Below are 21,699 nucleotides of genomic sequence, written 5' to 3'. Positions count from 1 at the left end.
CCTTATGACATCCAGTGGAACAGCCACTTTACAATAGTGCATCTAAATCTTTTAAGGGGGGTGAGAAGGATTACTTTATCCTATCCTAGGTATTCCTTAAAGAGGTGGGGTTTCAGGTGTCTCCGGAAGGTGGTGATTGACTCCGCTGTCCTGGCGTCGTGAGGGAGTGCCATTGGGGAGCCAGAGCAGCGAACAGTTTTGACTGGGCTGAGCGGGAACTGTACTTCCTCAGTGGTAGGGAGGCGAGCAGGCCAGAGGTGGATGAACGCAGTGCCCTTGTTTGGGTGTAGGGCCTGATCAGAGCCTGGAGGTACTGAGGTGCCGTTCCCCTCACAGCTCCGTAGGCAAGCACCATGGTCTTGTAGCGGATGCGAGCTTCAACTGGAAGCCAGTGGAGAGAGCGGAGGAGCGGGGTGACGTGAGAGAACTTGGGAAGGTTGAACACCAGACGGGCTGCGGCGTTCTGGATGAGTTGTAGGGGTTTAATGGCACTTTAAACAACGCTACCTTATATAATGTTACTTACCCTACATTATTCATCTCATATGCATACGTATATACTGTACTCTATATCATCGACTGCATCCTTATGTAATACATGTATCACAAGCCACTTTAACTATGCCACTTTGTTTACATACTCATCTCATATGTATATACTGTACTCGATACCATCTACTGTATCTTGCCTATGCTGCTCTGTACCATCACTCATTCATATATCCTTATGTACATATTCTTTATCCCCTTACACTGTGTATAAGACAGTAGTTTTGGAATTGTTAGTTAGATTACTTGTTGGTTATTACTGCATTGTCGGAACTAGAAGCACAAGCATTTCGCTACACTCGCATTAACATCTGCTAACCATGTGTATGTGACAAATAAAATTAGATTTGATTTGATGATTTGATTTGGTCCTTTATAAGGGTTTTATGACCCTGTAAATGTAGGGATCTGTCACGCCCTGACCTGAGATATCTCTGTTTTCTTTATATTTTGGTTAGGTCAGGGTGTGACTAGGGTGGGTACGCTAGTTTTTGGATGTCTAGGGTTTTTGTATATCTTGGGTTTTGTAGGTCTAGGGGGTTTTGTAATTCTATGTTGGCCTGATATGGTTCCCAATCAGAGACAGCTGTTTATCGTTGTCTCTGATTGAGGATCATATTTAGGTAGCCATTTTCCCTTTGGTGTTTGTTGGGATCTTGTCTATGTGTAGTTGCCTGTCAGCACTTGTTTGTATAGCTTCACGTTTCATTAGTTTGTTCAGTGTTCATTCTTTAGCTAAATAAGAATGTACGCATACCACACTGCGCCTTGGTCCGATCTTTATAACGAACATGACAGGATCTTAGAGGACACCTGAACCAAGATATATTGATTATAACTTTAAGCTAGACTTGTCAAAATAGTTTTGCAGCGTAACATGCCTTCTTACTAGACACTTTTGTTATGTCATACCAGAACTGGTTGTGACCAGATATCACCAAATTTCTCTTTAGAAGACAATGTAATTACACTGTAATTTAATTTCACCTGCCATGGTTATTAGCAAAGTCAATCTGGCATGGTATGGTGTTATTTTGGTATATCAATGATAAACGGTTTAAAAAGCCACATGTCTTCACAGTGGTGGTCATGGATAGGTCGGTGATATGTCATACCTTCAAATGCTGAGTGCTTCAATATATCATTTTTAGGATTGATCCCCTGGCCTGCAGTGAACCATATGACTGGCCAATTAAATGCATCTAATTATAACAGATTATCAGAAAAGGTGTTCCAGACAGGATATTCAGGAAAAATAAATATAATTTATTTTTAAATATCACTCATACAGTACAATAGAGGGAGAAGAAAATACAACCAAAGGTATATTTTGCATGAACATAAAACATTCTAAATACAAACAACAATACAACTCTACTTGGTTAACTTAGTTAAGTTAATCATCTAGGTCAAGGTTATTCAACTCTTAACCTACGAGGTCTGGATTACTGCTGGCTTTCAGTTATACTGGATAATTAATTGCACCCACCCGGTGTCCCAGGTCTAAATCAATCCCTGATTAGAGGGGAATAATCATTTTATAAAAGCAGTTGAACTGGCTTCGAGGTTCAGATTTGAGTTGGAGGGATCGAGGCACAGGAGGCTGCTGAGGGGAGCACGGTTCATAATAATGGATGGAATGGAGTCAATGGAATGTTATCAAGCACATAGAAACCATGGTTTCTATGTGTTTGATACCATTCCATTGATTCCGTTCCAGCCATTACTATGAAACCTTCCTCCCCAATCAAGGTGCCACCAGCTGCCTGTGGATCTAGGTTATTCAATTCAAAGACTACTACTGCCAGAGTAGTAGATTATCTGTATGCCAATCAATACGTATCTACCGTAGCATTAGGCTATTGATGAATCCGTAGTCAGTTAATCCTTCAGTCAGTCAGCCCCTTTCAGGAGTTCAAGAGTAGCCCTATACTGCACACAATCTGGAATGATTTGGCCCCATGGAGTTCATGACTCCTGTTCGGATGCCCTTATTGGTAGTGCCCAATGGAGTAGGGGAGCTTTAATTGGAAGGATCGGGGTAATAGAGGAATGGAGTGATGGAGAAAGGATAAGCAGGACGCAAAGCCGTCTGTCTGTCTAGCTAAATGACATGCCCAGCTGCTTCTTCAGTTTCTGGAGCTGTTTCATGCTGATGTTGTTGCCTCCACACACCACGAGCACCCCAGGTTCCACGCCAGCTTGCCCTCCTTCTGCAGTCTGGGGATGATGTCACAGTACACAGCTGCCAGGGCAGCGCCACACGCAGGCTCCACCAGGACCTTCTCATCGTCTGGAGGAGGAGGGAGAAAGAGGAATTTTGTGTCAGAGAGGCTTGTGGGCATGTCTAGGTATAGTAATCATATGACCCTCTACACAGCTGTAGCCTACGTTATGTTATACTCACCAACAAAGCGCTCGACAGCTTTGACAGCCTCCTGGTCGGTGACCAGCTCGTAGTAAACTGTGTGTTCACTAGCAAGTTTCAGGGTCTGTGCAGATACTCTTGTCAGGCCCAACGTGGTGGCAATGCTGTGGAGATGAAAATTATAGAATTGTTATTGTGCACAGGGATCGCCTTTTTGTGCTAAAATATGACTGTTTGGCTGTAATGTTTCAGTGACTCTGGTCTCTCAGTGTGAGGGTGACTCTTACCTTGTGATCTCAGGCAGAGTGATCAACTTCCCAGCCTTCATAGCAGCATTGAGACTGTGTGCCTTCATAGCAGCATTGAGACTGTGTGCCCCCACAGTCTCCATGGCTATGACTGGAACATCGTTCCAGCCGGCACGGCGCAGTCCTTCAACAACCCCGTTCATGAGGCCTCCACCGCCAACAGACAACACCATCGCACCAGGCTTCTCCTGCAGCTCGGACTCCAGCTCCTTCACCAGAGACATATGGACCTCCCTACACACACATTGAAAAGACATTGAGTGTTCATTCACAAAGCACGTCATGATGCATTGCAAAACAGTCCTTAGAATCTGCTTTGTATACAGCGTTCTATGTTGGTTGGAATGGAACACTATCTTTCAAACTGATCTACGTTGTAAATTGTTCATGAAAAGACATAGGCTGCAGGTTCCACTATAATGCTGCTGATAACAATGAAGTGTATTCAGCTGAGGTGTATAATTAGTGTTCAGTAACCTTGTCAGTTTAAATGATCTGAAATCCCTCCCCTTGTTAGCACCAGCACACAATTGCATGATAAGATATCCTGCTCCATTCTGCCAATCATCCTATCATAGCATAGAGAATGATGTACACGTTTTACTCAGTAAAGCATGTTAACACTCAGGATACAATGCATCATAAATGTACATAACAAAATATACCTTGATGCAAAGTTTCATTTGGATTGGAATAGAGTGGAATGTTTCTTAACCCTTATTAGCTTTCCTCATAATTTCATGGAAAACACTCTTACTATGACTAAGATTACACACACAGAGAATAGAGCAACACTGATGTTGTGGAAGTGTATTGAATATGGCATCTGTCACTCACCAGATGAGAGGATCATCAAAGGGAGAGATGAAGATCCATCCAGGGTTGTTGGCCACAAGCTGTTGTCCATATTCAATCCTCTCATTCAGCGTCTTGCCATGAATCACCACATTGGCGCCCTCGTCCCTCAGCCTCTCCACTGTTGGTTTTGGTGTGACACTGGGCACGACGATGGTGGCAGGTACACCAAGCTTACGGGCAGAGTAGGCTGCAGCCATACCAGCATTTCCTCCTGTGATGGAGCAATGACACCGGCCACTTTAGGAAAATGGATACTATACAGATAGTGCTTGTCTGAAAGAGCCCATAAGCTTATGGAATTCTGAGATAACGTTACGCTTCTTGTATTGTGACAAAACATTTAATGGTGATTTCAAGGCAAGGCTGTGATCAGTTGCTCACCTGAACAGCAGACAAATCTCTCACAGCCTCGCTAGGCCCACTGAAAGACAACAATGAGCACATGACATGACTCACAGTTCTGTTCCCCTTTACGAGAAGAAGAAGAACCCCACATTACAAATACTACCTCCCCCCCGCATTGCCATGATAACCCGGTGTTCAGACTTGGACTGACCTCAAACTGGTCTGGACTGGTCCTACTGGGAACATGCTACATATATATATACACAATCCCCCTCACCATCCACATCCACATCCCCAACCCACAACTGATTTGCTGCGTACTAGCACAACCTATTATGTAACACCATCCCCCAGTCTTATCACAAGCCTACCCTCCCTCCACCCACATCCTTTCCCTCTCCCAACTCATGAGCCGAAGCTGTAGATATGGGTGATTCACTCACTGTCTTGCAAAGGTGTCCAATGCCCCTGATTTTGAAGGATCCTGTGGGCTGGGATGAGTCAAGCTTCAGATAGACAGAGGTGCCTGCCACTTTGGTTAGGGCAAGGTTCTCCCTCAGTGGGGTGGCCACGTGAAGAGCTCTCTCCTGTGGGTTCTTCATTTCTCTAGCTGAGGACAGACAAGTTGAGGAATTCATCTCTGTTCCAAGTGTGAACAATGAATACGTACACACAATTAATTCAATACATTCAATAATTGTATACTTTACTAAAAACAATGGATTAACCCCCCCCCCAAAAAAAACTATATAACTATGGAGGAAGAGCTTAACATCAATAAACTAAGTTTGTGCACTTAGTGTTTATGTTTATTCACAATGATCAGCAGTGGATACAAGCATCAGAGGAAGAGCTCCATATCAATGAACATCACCCTCATTAAAGGTTGAGTTCAATATCACTATATTAGCACTAGAGAAAGAAGATGAACATAAACCTATATACATGCAAGCAAGGAAGTAGACTGACAATCTATCTAAGACATAATAGAAACTCAGGGATGAATACTGAAAAACAACTGGTGGTAAATGTGTCTTATAACAACCAGACAGGTGCTTATAATAGCATAATTAATTACATGACTATTTCCTACTACAAATTCATTTCATTCTGTGTTATAATTTTCTTTCAATGCACTTACAATGTATAAAATCACTGACCCTATAAACAGAAAATATGAATAATTCAAACAAGCACATCTGTTTCAGGCTTTACGACCAAGAAAATCAAAGCAAGAATCATTTTCAAAACGTTTTACTTTACCTTAATAGAGTTTTCCCTGATGAGAACTAGTTGGTGGATTTATACCTACAGTAGAGGGCTAGGCAGCAGCGACCTCCCTCTGCAACCAATCACCATTGGGCACTCCTCCTCTGTCACAACACCCCGAATTCCTTTAGTCTAGACAGGTGGGGATGTAAGACCTTATGCCACCGAATAAGGAATTTTACCCCCTTTTCCTCTAATAAGTAGGCCTAAGTATAAGACAAAATAATATATTGTATATTTCTGTCAAATGTATTGATTTAAGATACCAAGGTGATGTGGTCAATTTCATTAAATAAAATTGATCACCTTGACCTCAAAATGACAGCAAAATAGGGTTTTATTATAATGAAACAGACATATCTTTGGACATTCATTTATTTTGTAACTGTCCTGCATATTAAGATACATTATATTTAGAGTTGCTGGGCCTATAGGAACTGTATCATAACTCTTAAATGGACACCTGAGCTTACATCATGCCAGGCCTACAGTATGTAATAGATCAAACAGATACAAAATTGCTAATGCTGAAATGATGATGCTCAGAATTTGTATAATGGAAACAACGTTATCCTCGACTTATTTCCACTCCCTATATTAGGAAAGCTTTTATTCACAAATGCACAAATGCACGGTTGTGTCTCTTGCTTTTATGTCCCTTGCTTTAGTTTTATTGACATTTTACGCACGTTATTGACTACTCCACTAATAATTTAATCATGGGATCAAAATTTTGGGCAGTCAATCTATAGATAAATGTTGCAAGCAGACAATTTTTACACTGTGTCCTTTGCTCTGGCTTGTTGCAGGGGTCCACACCATCCCCATTGCCAAAAGAGTCACAACTATTTTGACTCTGCACCGCACTACCAAAAGCGGCGGGTTCGACTGTGACATATCCACGAGTGGAACCTGCTCAGCGGCAGCAAATGTCATGTTGACAACTCAAACCTGCCTGATCCGACGCTAAACCTGATCAGGCAGGTTTAAATCGTCGTCAACATGACATTTGCTCCCGCAAGGATATGCATTATAACAAGTATATTCAGACATTTTTGATGACAACACATGAATAAATGATCCGTATGAACCGTAATATCGCTGTCTGGATGGACAACTCACAGTAAAATAGCCCATTGCAACATATCAAAGTTAAATAGACTATATATCATGCTCTTAAGAAATGCATTGCTGGACACTATTGAACTACTTTCAAACACATAGCACCAACATATTTTAGACCAAGCATTATCTTTAAAGTTATGCATGGACATCTATATACAAACATTGAAATATAGTTATTATATCAAATGACATCTGAAAAGTGTCCAAATGGTGAAATTACAGCCCTTCTACGCTAGGCTATTCAACGATTACGCACATTATTGTAGTCTTCTACAAAGCCTTTACTGTCTCAGCATAAAATGTACGAGTCTCTGTCGATGAACGAGAAGAAGAAAAAACATGTTGGAAACGTGATCAATGTCTAAAATCCCAACTCGTTATGTGCAGTTCGAACTAGGTAAACGTCACACACTTCACGTGCTTCTGGAGAGGTTCATGGTCAGAGGACAAAATATAAACCACCACTGCCAATGATGGGCATTCTGTCAAATACTGTCCCCATGGTGAGGACATTAATAAAACAATAGGACTGTGTAAAAGTTGCGGACTGATTGTATATTATTATACACTTGTAATGACACCAATAGACCTAAAACAAAACGCGATCTACAATGTATCTCTTTGTGATCTCTCTATGATTGTGTAGTGCGCGCAATACCCAACCGTGTCACGCATCATATAGGCTATCGGTTTCAATATAGGAAAGTCTAGAAGCATACAGATCGCAAACTGTTTCATGAACAATTCATGAAAATAAATGTTCAATCTGATTTGTCTACTTTAAAATGTGCAGCCTAAATGTCTGATCTCAGTGAGCTGAGTAGCCTAGACATCTGAACGTTGTGAACTAAACTGGTCAGAGTCATAATCTGAATCTAAACTAATATGTTAAACTAATCTTTTTCTCAAGTGTTTACGACAAGACATTATTAGGACAGATAGTGACGATTTAGATAATAGAGTGTTACCTGGAGCGCGCGCAAATTGCGGTCGCACAGTGTGCGTTGTCTGCATTATCATGGAATTTGCAACATTTCCAGGGGTTAGACACCCACTACATTGAGGTGGCATGCTGACCCTTAAACCCTGTTAATTAGGCTATGTGGAGGCATATCTTTATTCAAAGCCCTTTTATATTAGACCTGTTGTATAAATGTTTAGGACTATCATTTAGCCCAATTCTATCTTTATCTTGAAGTTGTATCAGTGCAGTTAATTAACACACAAGATGGCACATTGAGAGAGGGAGTCCAGGCTCAGGACAGAGACATCTACGACAGGTCTACACGTATTTTGGCAGCGTCCTCTGGTGGCCAGTGTACTTTATCCACTGGAGATTAAATAACGGAGTGCTGAGACAGTATTGGTGGGACCAAATTTAGGTTTATTATGGGCATACCACGTAGGCCCACGTGTGTTGAATATACTTAACATACCCAAATAAAAATGATTTTTCTAAAATATGCCCAAAAGCAAATAGGCTATGCATGCGTAAATATAGACCATTTCAATTGTGGACAACAACATTACATATAAATGTATGCATTCACTACTGTAAGTTGCTTTGCTAAACTACTAAAGTGTAACATAAAATATGATATAGGATAATACACAAAGGAAAAAAGGCCTATGGACTATTTCCTATGAGGAGCACAACTTTGAGTGGCAGGCTATTTACATTGAAAGGGTCAATTCTAGACTCCTTAGGTTCCTGCAACATAGGCCAGTAGGCTATAGGGCAGGGGTGGGCAATAATTTTGTCTCGAGAGCCACATCGGGATTTCAAATTTCAGCTGTAGGCTGCACATATTTTTTTCCAGAATGATTTGTTTGTCAAAATCAATTTGCGGTCCAGAAAAAGGGAAGTTATTTGAAAACTTTTAGGTCCATTATAATTTCTACATAATTTGTATATAGTTGTATATATTCAAGAGTGACCTGGGCTCGGTTTCCGTGACCTGGAGTGTTTTTTAACCCCAAAATAATACCCCCACCCCTGCTATAGGCTAGCTATGCCGTTATGCATAGACATTCCTCAATATTATACTGTCAAAAAACTCTACAGGCAATGGCAGAAAGTATCGAACTGTCCGGCATGCATGGGGACATTGAACAATTCAACACATATTCAGTATGTATTGAGAAGTGTTGCTGGCCATGGAAGGAAATCTGAAAAGAGCATTTCCACTGAGGGTAGGCCAATCAAGGGTGAGAAGGAAGCAGTAACATTCCACAGAGTTTTGAAGACTCTTTATATATTCAAGATCAACGTGGTTTAGATTAGAATAAATACCACACATTAAACAAATACAAACACAGGTGTAGGGAATGAAGACATGGTAGGCAAACTCCCCACTGTCACTAGGTAGCCTCCCTGCTAGCACATAATGTTCTGAGAACCATATGTTTCTTAGAGCTTGGTGAGAGTGTGGTTTTCCTATGGTTATTTTGCATAGCCTACAACCTTCCCACAACTTTCTGGGAATGGTGCAGGATAGTTGCTTGGCTTTGGAACATTCTCAGCTCATTTAAGGAATTGTCTTGGTATTTCATTACTTTAACAGAAGGTTTCCAAAAAGTTAAAACGTGGTTACATTTAATTTCAATATTGGTAATGTTCTAGGAACTTTCTCCAACCAGTTTCACATTAGGAATGTTCTCAAATAGTTCAGAGAACATTAAGAAACAACGTTGTTCTGTGGGAATTTCAGTGCTTCAGCATAACGTCTCCTACAGGTTTCCACATGGTTCTATTTGGTCTCGTTCTCACATTGTTATGAGAACGTTAAGAAGCAACATTCCTCTGTGGGAATTTCAATACTTCAGAATAACTTTTCCTACAGGTTTCCTCAAGGTTCTATTTAAAGTAATGTTCCCAAATTGTTCTGAGAACATTAAGACAACTTTCCATTAAAAAAATTAAAGAAAGCTTTAGTAACATTCAGAGAACGTTAGAATAATGTTATTTAAAAACGTACATTCTGTTCTCAATATAAACAAAACTCTGTCTATCCTCTATCATGTTAAGTGGCTTGCCTAGTTAAATAAAGGTTAATATATATGTATATAAGTGTGTTCTTAAAGAGTGCTTGTTGGGATCTATTTGAATAGACTAAAATGAACACTTTGTACGAGTAGAAAATAAAAACATGGAATGCTAGGTCCATCCTGGTGGCGCAGTTGTATAATTCTGGGGTTAAAGAACAGAAGATCACAGGTTTGAATCTCACTGATGCTATGCCACAATAAAAAAGGAATGTGTTTGCATGATTAATGCCTAAGTAAATAAAATTCCATGTGTTCTATCTGTGCTTGGATTTCAAAACAGTTAAACTAAGCTAGCAGTGTTATTAAGTCTTATTGAAACATCTTCTGTGAACGTTATTTAATTCATTTCCATTCACAGAACTTTAATAAAACCTCACAGGAAAAACTTTCAACGAACCATAGTAAAACATTCTCAGAATCTCCCTGCAACCTAACAAATGCATGTTCCCAGAACAGGCAAAATGTCAAATAAAAAGGTTCAGGTTTACCGGTTAGAAACATATGGCTTTGTTCCCAGAACAAATGGGAAACCAAATACTGACGTTCCTGCAACTTCTAAGGAACCAAATGTGCTAGCTGGGCTGGCTGCCTATTCAATAAAACTGGCTCAATATACGTCTGCTCCACTGAAATCCGCTATGGCAACAGGGGATAAGGCGAGAAAAAAAAAGGAACAAGAATTTGACAACATGGCGCACTTTCCTTGAGAAAAGTTTCTCTTGAACGCAAACAAACCACGTTTAAGGTGACATTTTTACAGTTTCTCGACTATCTGACTAAAATCGACAGACTTTGGAAAGAATTGAAGACTTGTTGGTGGTGAAAAAACTAACTTTGCATTACATTTAGTGGCGTTTATCATGAGATGAGAGAAGCCCGTTGCAAAAGCCAAGTAACCTACATACACACAGGATGGAGAAGCAAGCAACTTTAAAGGAAAAGGTAAACAAACAGAGCACAAAACTGATGTAAAGTGATATGACTTAAAAAATATATGGCCTACCATACTAATTTTGTTAGTGAGTCGTTTTCAAATAATAATCACGTTCACTTTTGCTCTGTCGACTGGATATGGTCACTGCAAGAACGTCATAAACTCTATCGATTTTCCAGTCATGCTTAGCTATTAGGCTCCAGATGAAGCGAGTCGACAGTCAGCTTTTAAACAAAAGGATGCCGGGTCAACGCTAATGATGGTATCGAACAACATCCTGAATGACGCTATCAATGCTGCAAATCAGAATTCAAGACCTGTCCCACTTTACAATACAGTGGTATTTTAACTACAGTGCAGAGAAGCTTTTTACAAAGTAATTACACGGATGATGCATGGAAACATTGTTACAAACATTGTTACTAATTGAATGCATTTAAACCTAATTCAGTTTAATGCATTTCACTATCCCAGTATTGTACTATGATGTAGGCCTATTGTGAGTTAATTTGGAAATCTTTGAATTTAACTACTGAAACTCCAGGCAGGTAACATTTGTAAGTAGGAATATTCTCTGTAATAATCATATATTTGTATATTTATACATGTATATATTTTTTATAAGATGTATATATTTATTTTTACACTGTATATCTTTCAATGTTAATAAAATGTAGAAACATAGTGTCAGTGAGCCATATGCATGTGGGACCTTTGATCCTACATGCAACATTTATCAGCTATGGAATTATCATAATCTCTTAAAATTAAATGTTATTCTTATACTAATGGCAAAAAAATGCATAAACTCTCTAGTTTTCATGCACTGTAACTTGTTGCGGATCAAGTGATTGCTGGCATGTGGCATGTTTTTATTTTGGTCAGAAGGCATAAACCACCACACTGGTGCTCTGGTGTTACTTACCATCATATTTGAATAGATGTCTCTCACTGATTCCTGTTGTGCATTTGTGTGTGTGTGTGTGTGTTTTCTCTCATTCTGTTCTGCAGTCCATGTGAATTGCATGTTCGGGAGTTTTCCACATCTTCTCTATAGGGACACCTAGGAGTTTAGGCTCTTCATTATCTCAGCTCTCTCTCCCTCAATCGCCACCCTTCCTGCCCAGTGTAATGCCGACACAGATACCTCAGGATGTGACAGGCCAGAGATCAGAACGTACCCTACGCTCTTAGAAAAAAAGAGTTCTATGGTTTCCCCATAATATAACAATTTTGAAGAACCCTGTTTGGTTCCAGGTATAACCCTTTTGGTTTTATGTAGACCCCTTTTGGGTTTCATTTACAGCCCTTTCAACAGAGGGTTCTACATGGAACCCAAAAGGGTTCTGCCTTGAACCAAAAAGGGTTCTCCTATGGGGACAACATAAGCCTTTTTTGCAAGAGTGTAGTCTAGATCACAGAGGGGACCTTCACTCACACATCCATCAGCCAAAGTGGTTGATATGAATAGAATGACAGCAGACGTTATTTGTCATCAGTATTATTTTTGATGTCACTAGATTTGAACGCAAACCTGCCAATCCGCCTCCTCCGATGATGACTAAGCATTTAAATCTGACTCCACAGCTTCCAGTTGTCCACCTCCCCTTAGACACTCAGAGAAACACTCTCATGTTCAAGCTCACAACATAAATGAATTGACATGCACTCAGACATTAAAAAAACAGCCCCCCCAAACCACACCAGGGCCCAGTCTGTTATTTACCAATGGTTGATGTGCATTCTTAGATCATAACCAGCTCTTATCTTAAACCATGTCCTTACCAGTGGGTGGCTGCACCAGCTATGCACACTCCCAATTAGCCTAGATTTACCCCAATCCCATTATTTATCCTACTACAACATGCTTTCTCTCCAACACTCAAAGGCGGCATGCAAAACAAACAACACATAGCGAAGGAGGACATTTAACAGCAGACATTATTTAGCATAGGGGTTGTTCAGATCAGAGTTCTCTTGCATTTTTACTGCCCTAAGTGATGCTGTAATTGCAGTAATTACATTTTCAGAGGGAAAGGATGTAAAGTAAGGAATAGCAAAACCACACTTTCCACAATAGTGTGATGTTGACTGTAGTTCACTCATAGCCAATGTCTATCCTTCCTCCTGTGTTACCCTTTCACTCTCTCAACCTCTGGAAGTAATTACCAGGCCGGAGGCCGGCGCTATCCCAGAATTCAGCTGGAGGAGGTGTGGTATGACTGTAGTATTGTGGAAGTTGCTCCATCAGATGGACAACCCAGAGGGTTTTCTCATAGAATAATGCTTAACAAAACATCTCTGGTCAGCTGACACATTTCCGTACTAGTCATTTTCTAATAAGACTTGGATCTCCTCTGCTACCTAAACAGAGCTGTATTTTGGGGATCTGCAATGGTAATGGAGTAATTCTAAATCTTGAGTTGGTTTATAGTGAACTACTGCCTGAAGATATTGACTTTGTTTATTTAATGCTGAGTCAGGGGTTTCTGCTGGTCTGCAAACATGGCTTTGAAATGGGCTGAATCAATGATAGGACAAGTTCTGTCTTAGTGTTTATATTATACCCAAATCCTCTGTAAAAGCAGAAAACTATTTCATTTCTGCTCTCATCTCCCTCTTTTTAAATGTTGTTTAATGATTTCACTTTGCACTGCTTTTGATCTGCCTCACTCTATAAGGTTATCATTTGCAACCTTCCTCACTATGGAACTTCTCCACCTCTTTGCCCTCTGTCTCCAGTTTTCAATCTTCGGCTCCCGGACAGTGGGCAGAGCTGCGCAGCGTGAAGCTGAAGAGAAAGGGGGCCGATGTGGCCTCAACAAGGCAGAGTTCATGGAGAGAGTTCAGCAGAGCAACGAGGCCTGCCAACGCGGTGACTTCCAGGCTGCCGTGAGTCTCTATGGCGACGCCCTTCATGCCGACCCACAGAACTGCATCCTCTACAGCAACCGCTCAGCAGCCCTTCTCAAATTGGGACGCTACCAGGCTTCCCTGGACGACGCTGTCAAGGCCTGTCTACTCAACCCCAAGTGGCCCAAGGTGAGTCCCTCTGAACCACCATCTTAACCTCATAAGTAAGGATATGTGAAAATAGAAATGGCTAAATTCATTCCAAAACAGAATAGTGCATCGTTTTTCACAGGTACCGTTCATGGGTTTAAGATCTGGCTCACATAACCTGATTGAACTGAAGATTTGTGGGAGATTTGTGCACAAGTCTGAGTTACAAGAATGGGTGTCCACTTGGTGTTGGGATCTATGTGCTATGGTTTGCTGAATAATTCATTTGTTTCTCGTTTTGATTGTGCGTCAGTGGAGTTGATAAATGTAAGGTTGAGGAAGGTAAGGAAGAAGACTTGCTAGGTCTTATCTGTGGTCTTGTCTGAGGCGTGTTTTTTGACCTACCATAGATTTCACATTGCCCCCCCACAGAGGCTGAGTAGGTGGGCCATTTCTCTCAGCACCCAACTAGAATCTTGGCTGAATGATTAGGCAGAAAAAGCAGGATTTTGACTGTATGTGTGTGTACATATGTGATTGTTTTTAATGCTCATTAACACACAAGTCATCTGACTGAGGTCAAGGGAAGTATTTGATTGATATTCAGGTACGATAAATCAATGTTTATTTTGTGAAACAAAAATAAACGAATGAAATCTAATTTTATTCAGAGCATGTGACAAATACATTTGATTTGTTTCTTTTTGTTTCACAAAGTAAACCTTGATTTATCGTATTGATGTTATCAATCAATTCACCCACACATTCTCACGGCTGAAGGATGTTGATACATTGTCGTCGTCTGTAAACTTCTAAGTACCGAATTTAGTACCGAGTCCAGCAGCGTCTAAGCAATTTCCATGGTGGGAGTTGATGGCGAGGATGGGAATGGTGTGGAAGAGAGGGAACATTATGGTAGTTCTGTTTGATGTCAGATAAATCACAATACATCCGTGCATATAAATAAACAGTACAAAAGAAATATTCAAAACAGACAACAGGCCGGATGCTGGACTCAAAAGCCATAGCCAAAAGCTATTTTAATAGGCCAGGACAATGAATGACCTCTTTGTGGTCTCTGACTGCGGGATGGTTAATACTGAGCCAGCCTATCCTCGTATTACACACAGTGTTATACCTGATGCTTTGGTTAGCTTCTGCTTGCGCTATGACAACACTGCAGCTTCTGTGTCGTCCCAAATCTGTTTGTCAAGGAGCAGTATTTTGTGTCAGGTGTGATTCAAGCAGTAGTTCAATTGTTATCCTGTCTCTGATCACCACTAGGGGACAGTCTTGTCACATATTCTTCAGAGCCATTATACAGTATATGGCTCTGAGATTAGTTACAAAATAAATGTATTCAATGTTATCTTTCAAATTGGTAAGAAAAAATGTAAATGGGTGGAATGACTCCCACTTAGCCTTACCAATCTGTGTTTGGTATAGGGATATGACAGTCATGCAGTGATATAGTCGCTATGGTGTTTGACTATCGATCAGTTTTTAATTCTATTGATGATTGCATAAAGAAAGATCAATGTTAATGTTTCTCTGGTCTGTTACAGACAAAGATAAGAAAAAAAACTAAGATAGAGCTCAGCCTTTAAGATGCAATATGCAGAAATCGCCCTGCCATTTCCTGGTTGCTAAAATTCAAATTGTTCGCCCCATTTCAGTTTGTGACTAAATAAGCAAGTATAGTGTAGAGCAGTGGCTTTTTCTAGTCCAGTACCCCTTCAAACATTCATCCTTCAGCTGCGTACCCCCTTTAGCACCAGGGTCAGCGCATGCTCAAATGTTGTTTTTTGCCATCATTGTAAGCCTGCTACACACACAAGATACGATACATTTATTAAACGTAAGAATGAGTGTTCGTTTTTGTCACAACCCGGCTCGTGGGAAGAGACAAAGAGCTCTTTATAGGACCAGGGACAAATAATAATATAATAACAATCAATAACCTTGCTCTTTATTTAACCATCTTACATATAAAACCTTATTTTTTTATCAAAAATTAACCACAGGTTAATGAGAAGGGTGTGCTTGAAAGGATGCACATAACTCTGCAATGTTGAGTTGTATTGGAGAGTCTCACACTTAAATAATTTTCCACACACAGTCTATGCCTGTATTTAGTTTTCATGCTAGTGAGGGCCAAGAATCCACTATCATATAGGTACGTGGTTAACATCGGGGTTTGCCAAGGCAGGATACTCTGAGCACAGCCCAATCCAGAAATATGGCAGTGGCTTCTGATTGAATACAATTTTCCCGGAACCGCTTGTTGCAATTTCAATGTGTCTCTCTGAAAATTATGGTCAGTAAAGAAAACTTTAAGCTCCTCTCTCTCAATTAAAAGAAACAGGTCAATACTTTGCCCCTTGATAACCAGAACAGTTCTGTATGTTGTAAAAGTGTTACATGGTCGCTGCCCATATCATTGCTTAGTGCAGAAAATACACTAGAGGTCAGGGGCCCTGCTTTAACAAAGTTAACCATTTTCACTGTAGTGTCCAAAATGTCTTTCAAGCTGTCAGGCATTCCCTTGGCAGCAAGAGCCTCTCGGTGGATGCTGCAGTGTACCTAAGTGGCATCGGGAGCAACTTCTTGCATGCGTGTTACCACTTCACTATGTCTCCCTGTCATGGCTTTTGCACCATCAGTACAGATACCAAAACATTTTGACCACCAAAGTCCATTTGATGTCACAAAGCGGTCCAGTACTTTAAGAATATCCTCTCCTGGTTTCCAGAAGAGCATGTCTTCCTTAATTGACCCCCCCATAAACGTAACTAACATATACCAGGAGCTGTGCCAGGCCCGCCACGTCTGTTGACTCATCCAGCTGTATCGCATATAATTCACTGGCTTGCATGCGAAGCAGTAATTGTTTCAAAAATCTCCTGCCATGTCACTGATGCATCGTGAAACAGTGTTGTTTGATGAAGGCATTGTCTGTATAGTTTTTTGGGGCCTTTTCTCCTATCATTGTCCCCAGCAATATCCGCGGCAGCAGGAATAATTAAGTCCTCCACAATAGTATGGAGTTTGCCTGTCCTAGCTACTCGGTAGCTCACCATATAAGATGCTTCTAACCCCTTCTTATTAATGGTATTTGTTGCTTTTATACATGTATTACTATTCTCGCTCCAAAAACTCCTGTAGGTTATTTTACAAATGGGCATGTTTTGTTTCTAAATGTCTGCACAAGAGTGACGGTTTCATTGAGTTGTGAGATAGTACTTTTGCACATATAACACACTGTGGCCGAGGAAAGGCACTACTCCCAATATAAATCAATGTAGTTTTCATCATATTTACACCTCTTCGATGGTTCAACGTCCCTGTCTGTCTGTTGTTCGGTGCTTTCCTGGGTAAGGGGGCAGTAGCTCTTCGGCAGCATCAGATTCACAACTGTCAGTGTCCATGCTAGCTGGGCTAACAACAAATGTAGAATTACTGATGCTAACATTGGATGTGCTCGTGGAAGCGGAAAGACTTGTGTCGTCGACAGGTGCAGGTGTAGTACTGCTGGTAGTAGCAGTACTAACAGTAGAGCTGGTATGTGTCTCTATAGACGCAGGCCTTACTTTTTTTTAACCATTTATCCATTTTCGAGCAAACAGAATGAGCAGCAGCTACGTTTGGCTACATACAGACTGTTAATGGAATTCCCGCTAGAGAGTAACGGTGATATGATGTTAATTACTCAAATAGGCTACCTGTATTTGACATTGTGTTGTTATTTTGCTGAACACTAGATGGTTTAATTTTATTTTTGGCAGTGAAACAAGGCTACTCAGGGGAGGGAAAAAAAATTCACCCAAATTAATAGCCCCGTTGGAGAATGTGAAGAATTAAAAACAAATATATATATTTTTAAATGTGAATCACATTTTTATTTGGCGTACCCCCGACGGCATTGCACGTACCTCTGGGGGTACGCGTACCCCAGTTTGGGAATACCTGGTGTAGAGAATCATTGTACCATCTAAACCACTGTGAAATATCTTTTCCATAACCAAAAATATTGTATTTTCAGCTGTTTGAGGCTGGTGTACAAAACCAAAAGTAAGATGCAAAAATGGAAGCATAGAAATAACCCACATAGAACAGATCTACCGCTTCTTAGACTTGCATTTCATGAGAATGACAGATCTATTACTCACATTTTTATGTGAATTTGGTCAGGACACCCAAAAAGTTACATATTCCAGCTTTAAGTTCTATAAGTCAGTTATATGAAATACTGGCTTGCCTGAATCTATTTGTTTCACATGTAGTAATAATGGCCTCAAATTGTTGTTTGAGTGACATGATTATAGAACAGATGATTGTATATATTATTCTAAAGAAAATGTAACGTTATTTTGAGTCATTAAGCAGACACTCTTATCCAGAGTGACTTACAGTTGGTGCATTCATCTTAATGGCTGTGTTTACACAGGCAGACTAATTACGATGTGAAAAGATCAGAATTGGGCTGCCTGTGTAAACGCAGCCAATACAGCTGAGAGTCAACTGCATATCAGGCTTTATTCCCCCAAAGTCAGTGCTAGTAAGAAATGGGGTTGTTGAATCAATGGGCTAATGAATCAATAAGTCAGTAAGTAATGTACCTTTTGTAAACTCTGTTACCAACCAGTCTAGATGACCTAAAAGCTTTGTGACTATTATAATGGCAGTCCACGGTTGTAGGCCTGATAACCAACAATGACGAGTCAACCTATAGGGAGGAGGTAAGTGAACTGGCATTGTGGTGTCATGACAACAACCTCTCCCTACACATCAGCAAAACAAAGGAGTTGATTGTTGACTTCAGGAAGCAGAGGAGTGAACATACTCCAATCCACATCAACGGGATTGCAGTAGAGTTTGAGTTTCTCAGTGTCCAAATCACAGAGGACTTGTCATGGACCAACAACACCACCACTCTTGTCAAGAGGGCGCAACAGACTCTCTACTTCCTAAGGCGGCTGAAGAAATTTGGCATGCTGCCCAGAGTCCGCTCCAAATACTACGGCTGCACCATCGAGAGCGTTCTGACGGGTTGCATCACTTCCTGGTACGGAAATTGCTCCGTCCACGACCGCCAGGCCCTCCAGCGGGTGGTGAAGACAGCCCAGTACATCACAGGGACCGTCTCCCAACCATCCAGGACATCTACTCAAAACAGTGCTTGAGGAAGGCACACATCATCAAGAACCCCACCCCCACCAGCCACGAGCTGTTCTCTCCTTTACCATCGGGCAGACGGTATCGGAGCATGACGTCTGATATAAATTGTCTCTGAGCCTGTTGGTATCTACAAACCATCAGACTGCTGAACACTTTAACTGGACTGACCACCTGCTCTGATTCTCCACACCTTAGCACACATGCACTCACTCATGCACACACTCAGACAGACAAACACACACACACATACATCACAACTGCTGCTACCAGACTCTTATTATACTGCTAAATGTATACATTCCCCCCCCCCCCTAACCTTAATTTAACTAGGCAAGTCAGTTAAGAACAAATTCTTATTTACAATGACAGCCTACCCAAAGGCAAAATACCTCCTGTGGTGATGGGGGCTGGGATTAAAAATACATCACGTCAAGAGACGCCACAACACTACATAAAGAGCCCTAAAACAACAACATAACATGACAGCAACACATGACAACACAGCATCATAGCAACACAGCAAGGCAGCAGCACAACATGGTAGCAGCACAAAACATGGTACAAACTTTATTGGGCACAGACAACAGTACAAGGGGCAATAAGGTAGAGACAACAATACATCACGCGAAGCAGCCACAACTGTCAGTAAGAGTGTCCATGATTGAGTCTTTGAATGAAGAGATGGAGATAAAACAGTCCCGTTTGAGTGTTTTTTGCAGCTCGTTCCAGTCGCTAACTGCAGCGAACTGAAAAGAGGAGTGACCAAGGGATGTGTGTGCTTTGGTGACCTTTAACAGAATGTGACTGGCAGAACGGGTGCTGTATGTGGAGGATGAGGGCTGCAGTAGATATCTCAGATAGGGGGGGGGTGAGACCTAAGAGGGTTTTATAATTAAGCATCAACCGGTGGGTCTTGCGACAGGTATACAGAGATGACCAGTTTACAGAGGAGTATAGAGTGCAGTGATGTGTCCTATAAGGAGAATTTATGACAAGTCTGATGGTTGACTGGTAAAGAACATCTAGCCGCTCGAGAGCACCTTTACCTGCCGATCTAATCATTTTGTCTCCGTAATCTAGCATGGGTAGGATGGTCATCTGAATCAGGGTTACTTTGGCAGCTGGGGTGAAAGAGGAGGGATTACGATAGAGGAAACCAAGTCTAGATGTAACCTTTGTCTGCAGCTTTAAAATGTTCTGAGAGAAGGACAGTGTACAGTCTAGCCATGCTCCCAAGTACAGTACTTGTATGAGGTGACTAGGTCAAGCTCTAAACCCTCAGAGGTAGTAATCACACCGGTGGGAAGAGGGGCATTCTTTTTACCAAACCACATTACCTTTGTTTTTGAGGTGTTAGGAACAGGGTTAACTTCTTGGTGAAAGGGGGCAGTATTTTCACGTCTGGATGAAATGCATGCCCAAAATCAACTGCCTGCTCCTCATCTCCAGAAGATAAGATATGCATATTATTAGTAGATTTGGATGGAAAACACTCTGACCTTTCTAAAACCGTTTGAATCATGTCTGTGAGTATAACAACTTATTTAGCAGGCGAACATCTGAGGACAAACCATTCAGATTTGTTTTTGAGGTCACTCTCTTTTCAATGGGTTTTCATTGGGAATCCACATTTCTAAGGGACCTTCTTGCAGTTCCTTTCGCTTCCACTGGATGTCACAGTCTTTAGAAATTGGTTGAGGTTAATCCTTTGTGTAATGAAGAAGTACGGCCATCTTGAACGAGGGTCACCTGAAGTGTACTGTTAGATAGAGGCGCGTGACCAGAAAGCATGCTTCAGTTTGTTTTCTTCCTGTATTGAACACAGATCATCCAGTCTTCAATTTGATCGATTATTTATGTAAAAAAATACCTAACGTTGTATTACAAAAGTAGTTTGAAATGTTTTGGCAAAGTTTACAGATAACTTTTGAGATATTTTGTAGTCACGTTGAGCAAGTTGGAACCAGTGTTTTTCTGGATCAAACGCGCCAAATAAATTGACATTTTGGATCTATATCGACGGAATTAATCGAACAAAAGGACCATTTGTGATGTTTATGGGACATATTGGACTGCCAACAAAAGAAGCTCGTCAAAGGTAAGGCATGAATTATATATTTTTTTCTGTGTTTTGTGTCACGCCTGCAGGGTTGAAATATGGTTTCTCTCTTTGTTTACTATGGTGCTATCCTCAGATAATAGCATCATTTGCTTTCGCCGAAAAGCCTTTTTGAAATCTGACATGGTGGCTGGATTCACAACAAGTGTAGCTTTAATTTCTATCTTGCATGTGTGATTTAATGAAAGTTAGATTTTTATAGTAATTTATTTGAATTTGGTGCTCTGTATTTTCCCTAGCTTTTGGCCAGGTGGGACATATCCCAGACAGGTTAAGGGCAAATAAATCTTGTTGGACACTAAGAAAGCTATGTTGTTGAGCGTTTAACACAACATCTGGGGAGGGGCCAGCTGAGTATAAGACTGTATTATCTTCATATACATGGATGAGAGAGCTTCCTTCTGCCTCAGCTATGTTGTTGATGTAAATTGAGAAGAACATGGGGCCTAGGATCGAGCCTTGGGGTACTCCCTTGGTGACAGGCAGTGGCTGAGACAGCAGATGTTCTGACTTTATATACTGCATTCTTTGAGAGAGGTAGTTAGCAAAGCAGACCAAAGAACCCTCAGAGACACCAATACTCCTTAGCCGGTCC

At 41.0% G+C, this 21,699-nt stretch overlaps 1 protein-coding gene and 1 pseudogene across 2 annotated transcripts in view; one reads left to right on the top strand and one right to left on the bottom strand.

Annotated features, from left to right (window-relative positions):
- Positions 1 to 1,819: 1,819 nt before the first annotated feature.
- LOC118393220 (L-serine dehydratase/L-threonine deaminase-like) lies at positions 1,820 to 9,418 on the bottom strand (annotated as a pseudogene).
- A 1,092-nt stretch (positions 9,419 to 10,510) lies between these two features.
- LOC118370546 (tetratricopeptide repeat protein 28-like) overlaps positions 10,511 to 21,699 on the top strand; it is a 379,819-nt gene continuing 368,630 nt past the window's right edge. The window contains exons 1-3 of one of the 2 annotated variants that reach the window (XM_052461490.1): positions 10,511 to 10,615; positions 10,720 to 10,812; positions 13,547 to 13,846. In XM_052461490.1, the coding sequence (XP_052317450.1) occupies positions 10,783 to 10,812; positions 13,547 to 13,846 (330 nt within the window). In that variant the 5' untranslated portion in view covers positions 10,511 to 10,615; positions 10,720 to 10,782. Of the gene's footprint in view, positions 10,813 to 13,546; positions 13,847 to 21,699 lie in introns of both variants that reach the window. The other variant, XM_052461491.1, reaches the window with a different exon arrangement.

Source organism: Oncorhynchus keta, chromosome 14 (genome assembly GCF_023373465.1).
Source record: "Oncorhynchus keta strain PuntledgeMale-10-30-2019 chromosome 14, Oket_V2, whole genome shotgun sequence".
Classification (NCBI taxonomy): Eukaryota; Metazoa; Chordata; class Actinopteri; order Salmoniformes; family Salmonidae; genus Oncorhynchus; species Oncorhynchus keta.
Note: the sequence above shows the minus strand (reverse complement) of the source record. Positions and strands in the feature narration are given on the sequence as shown.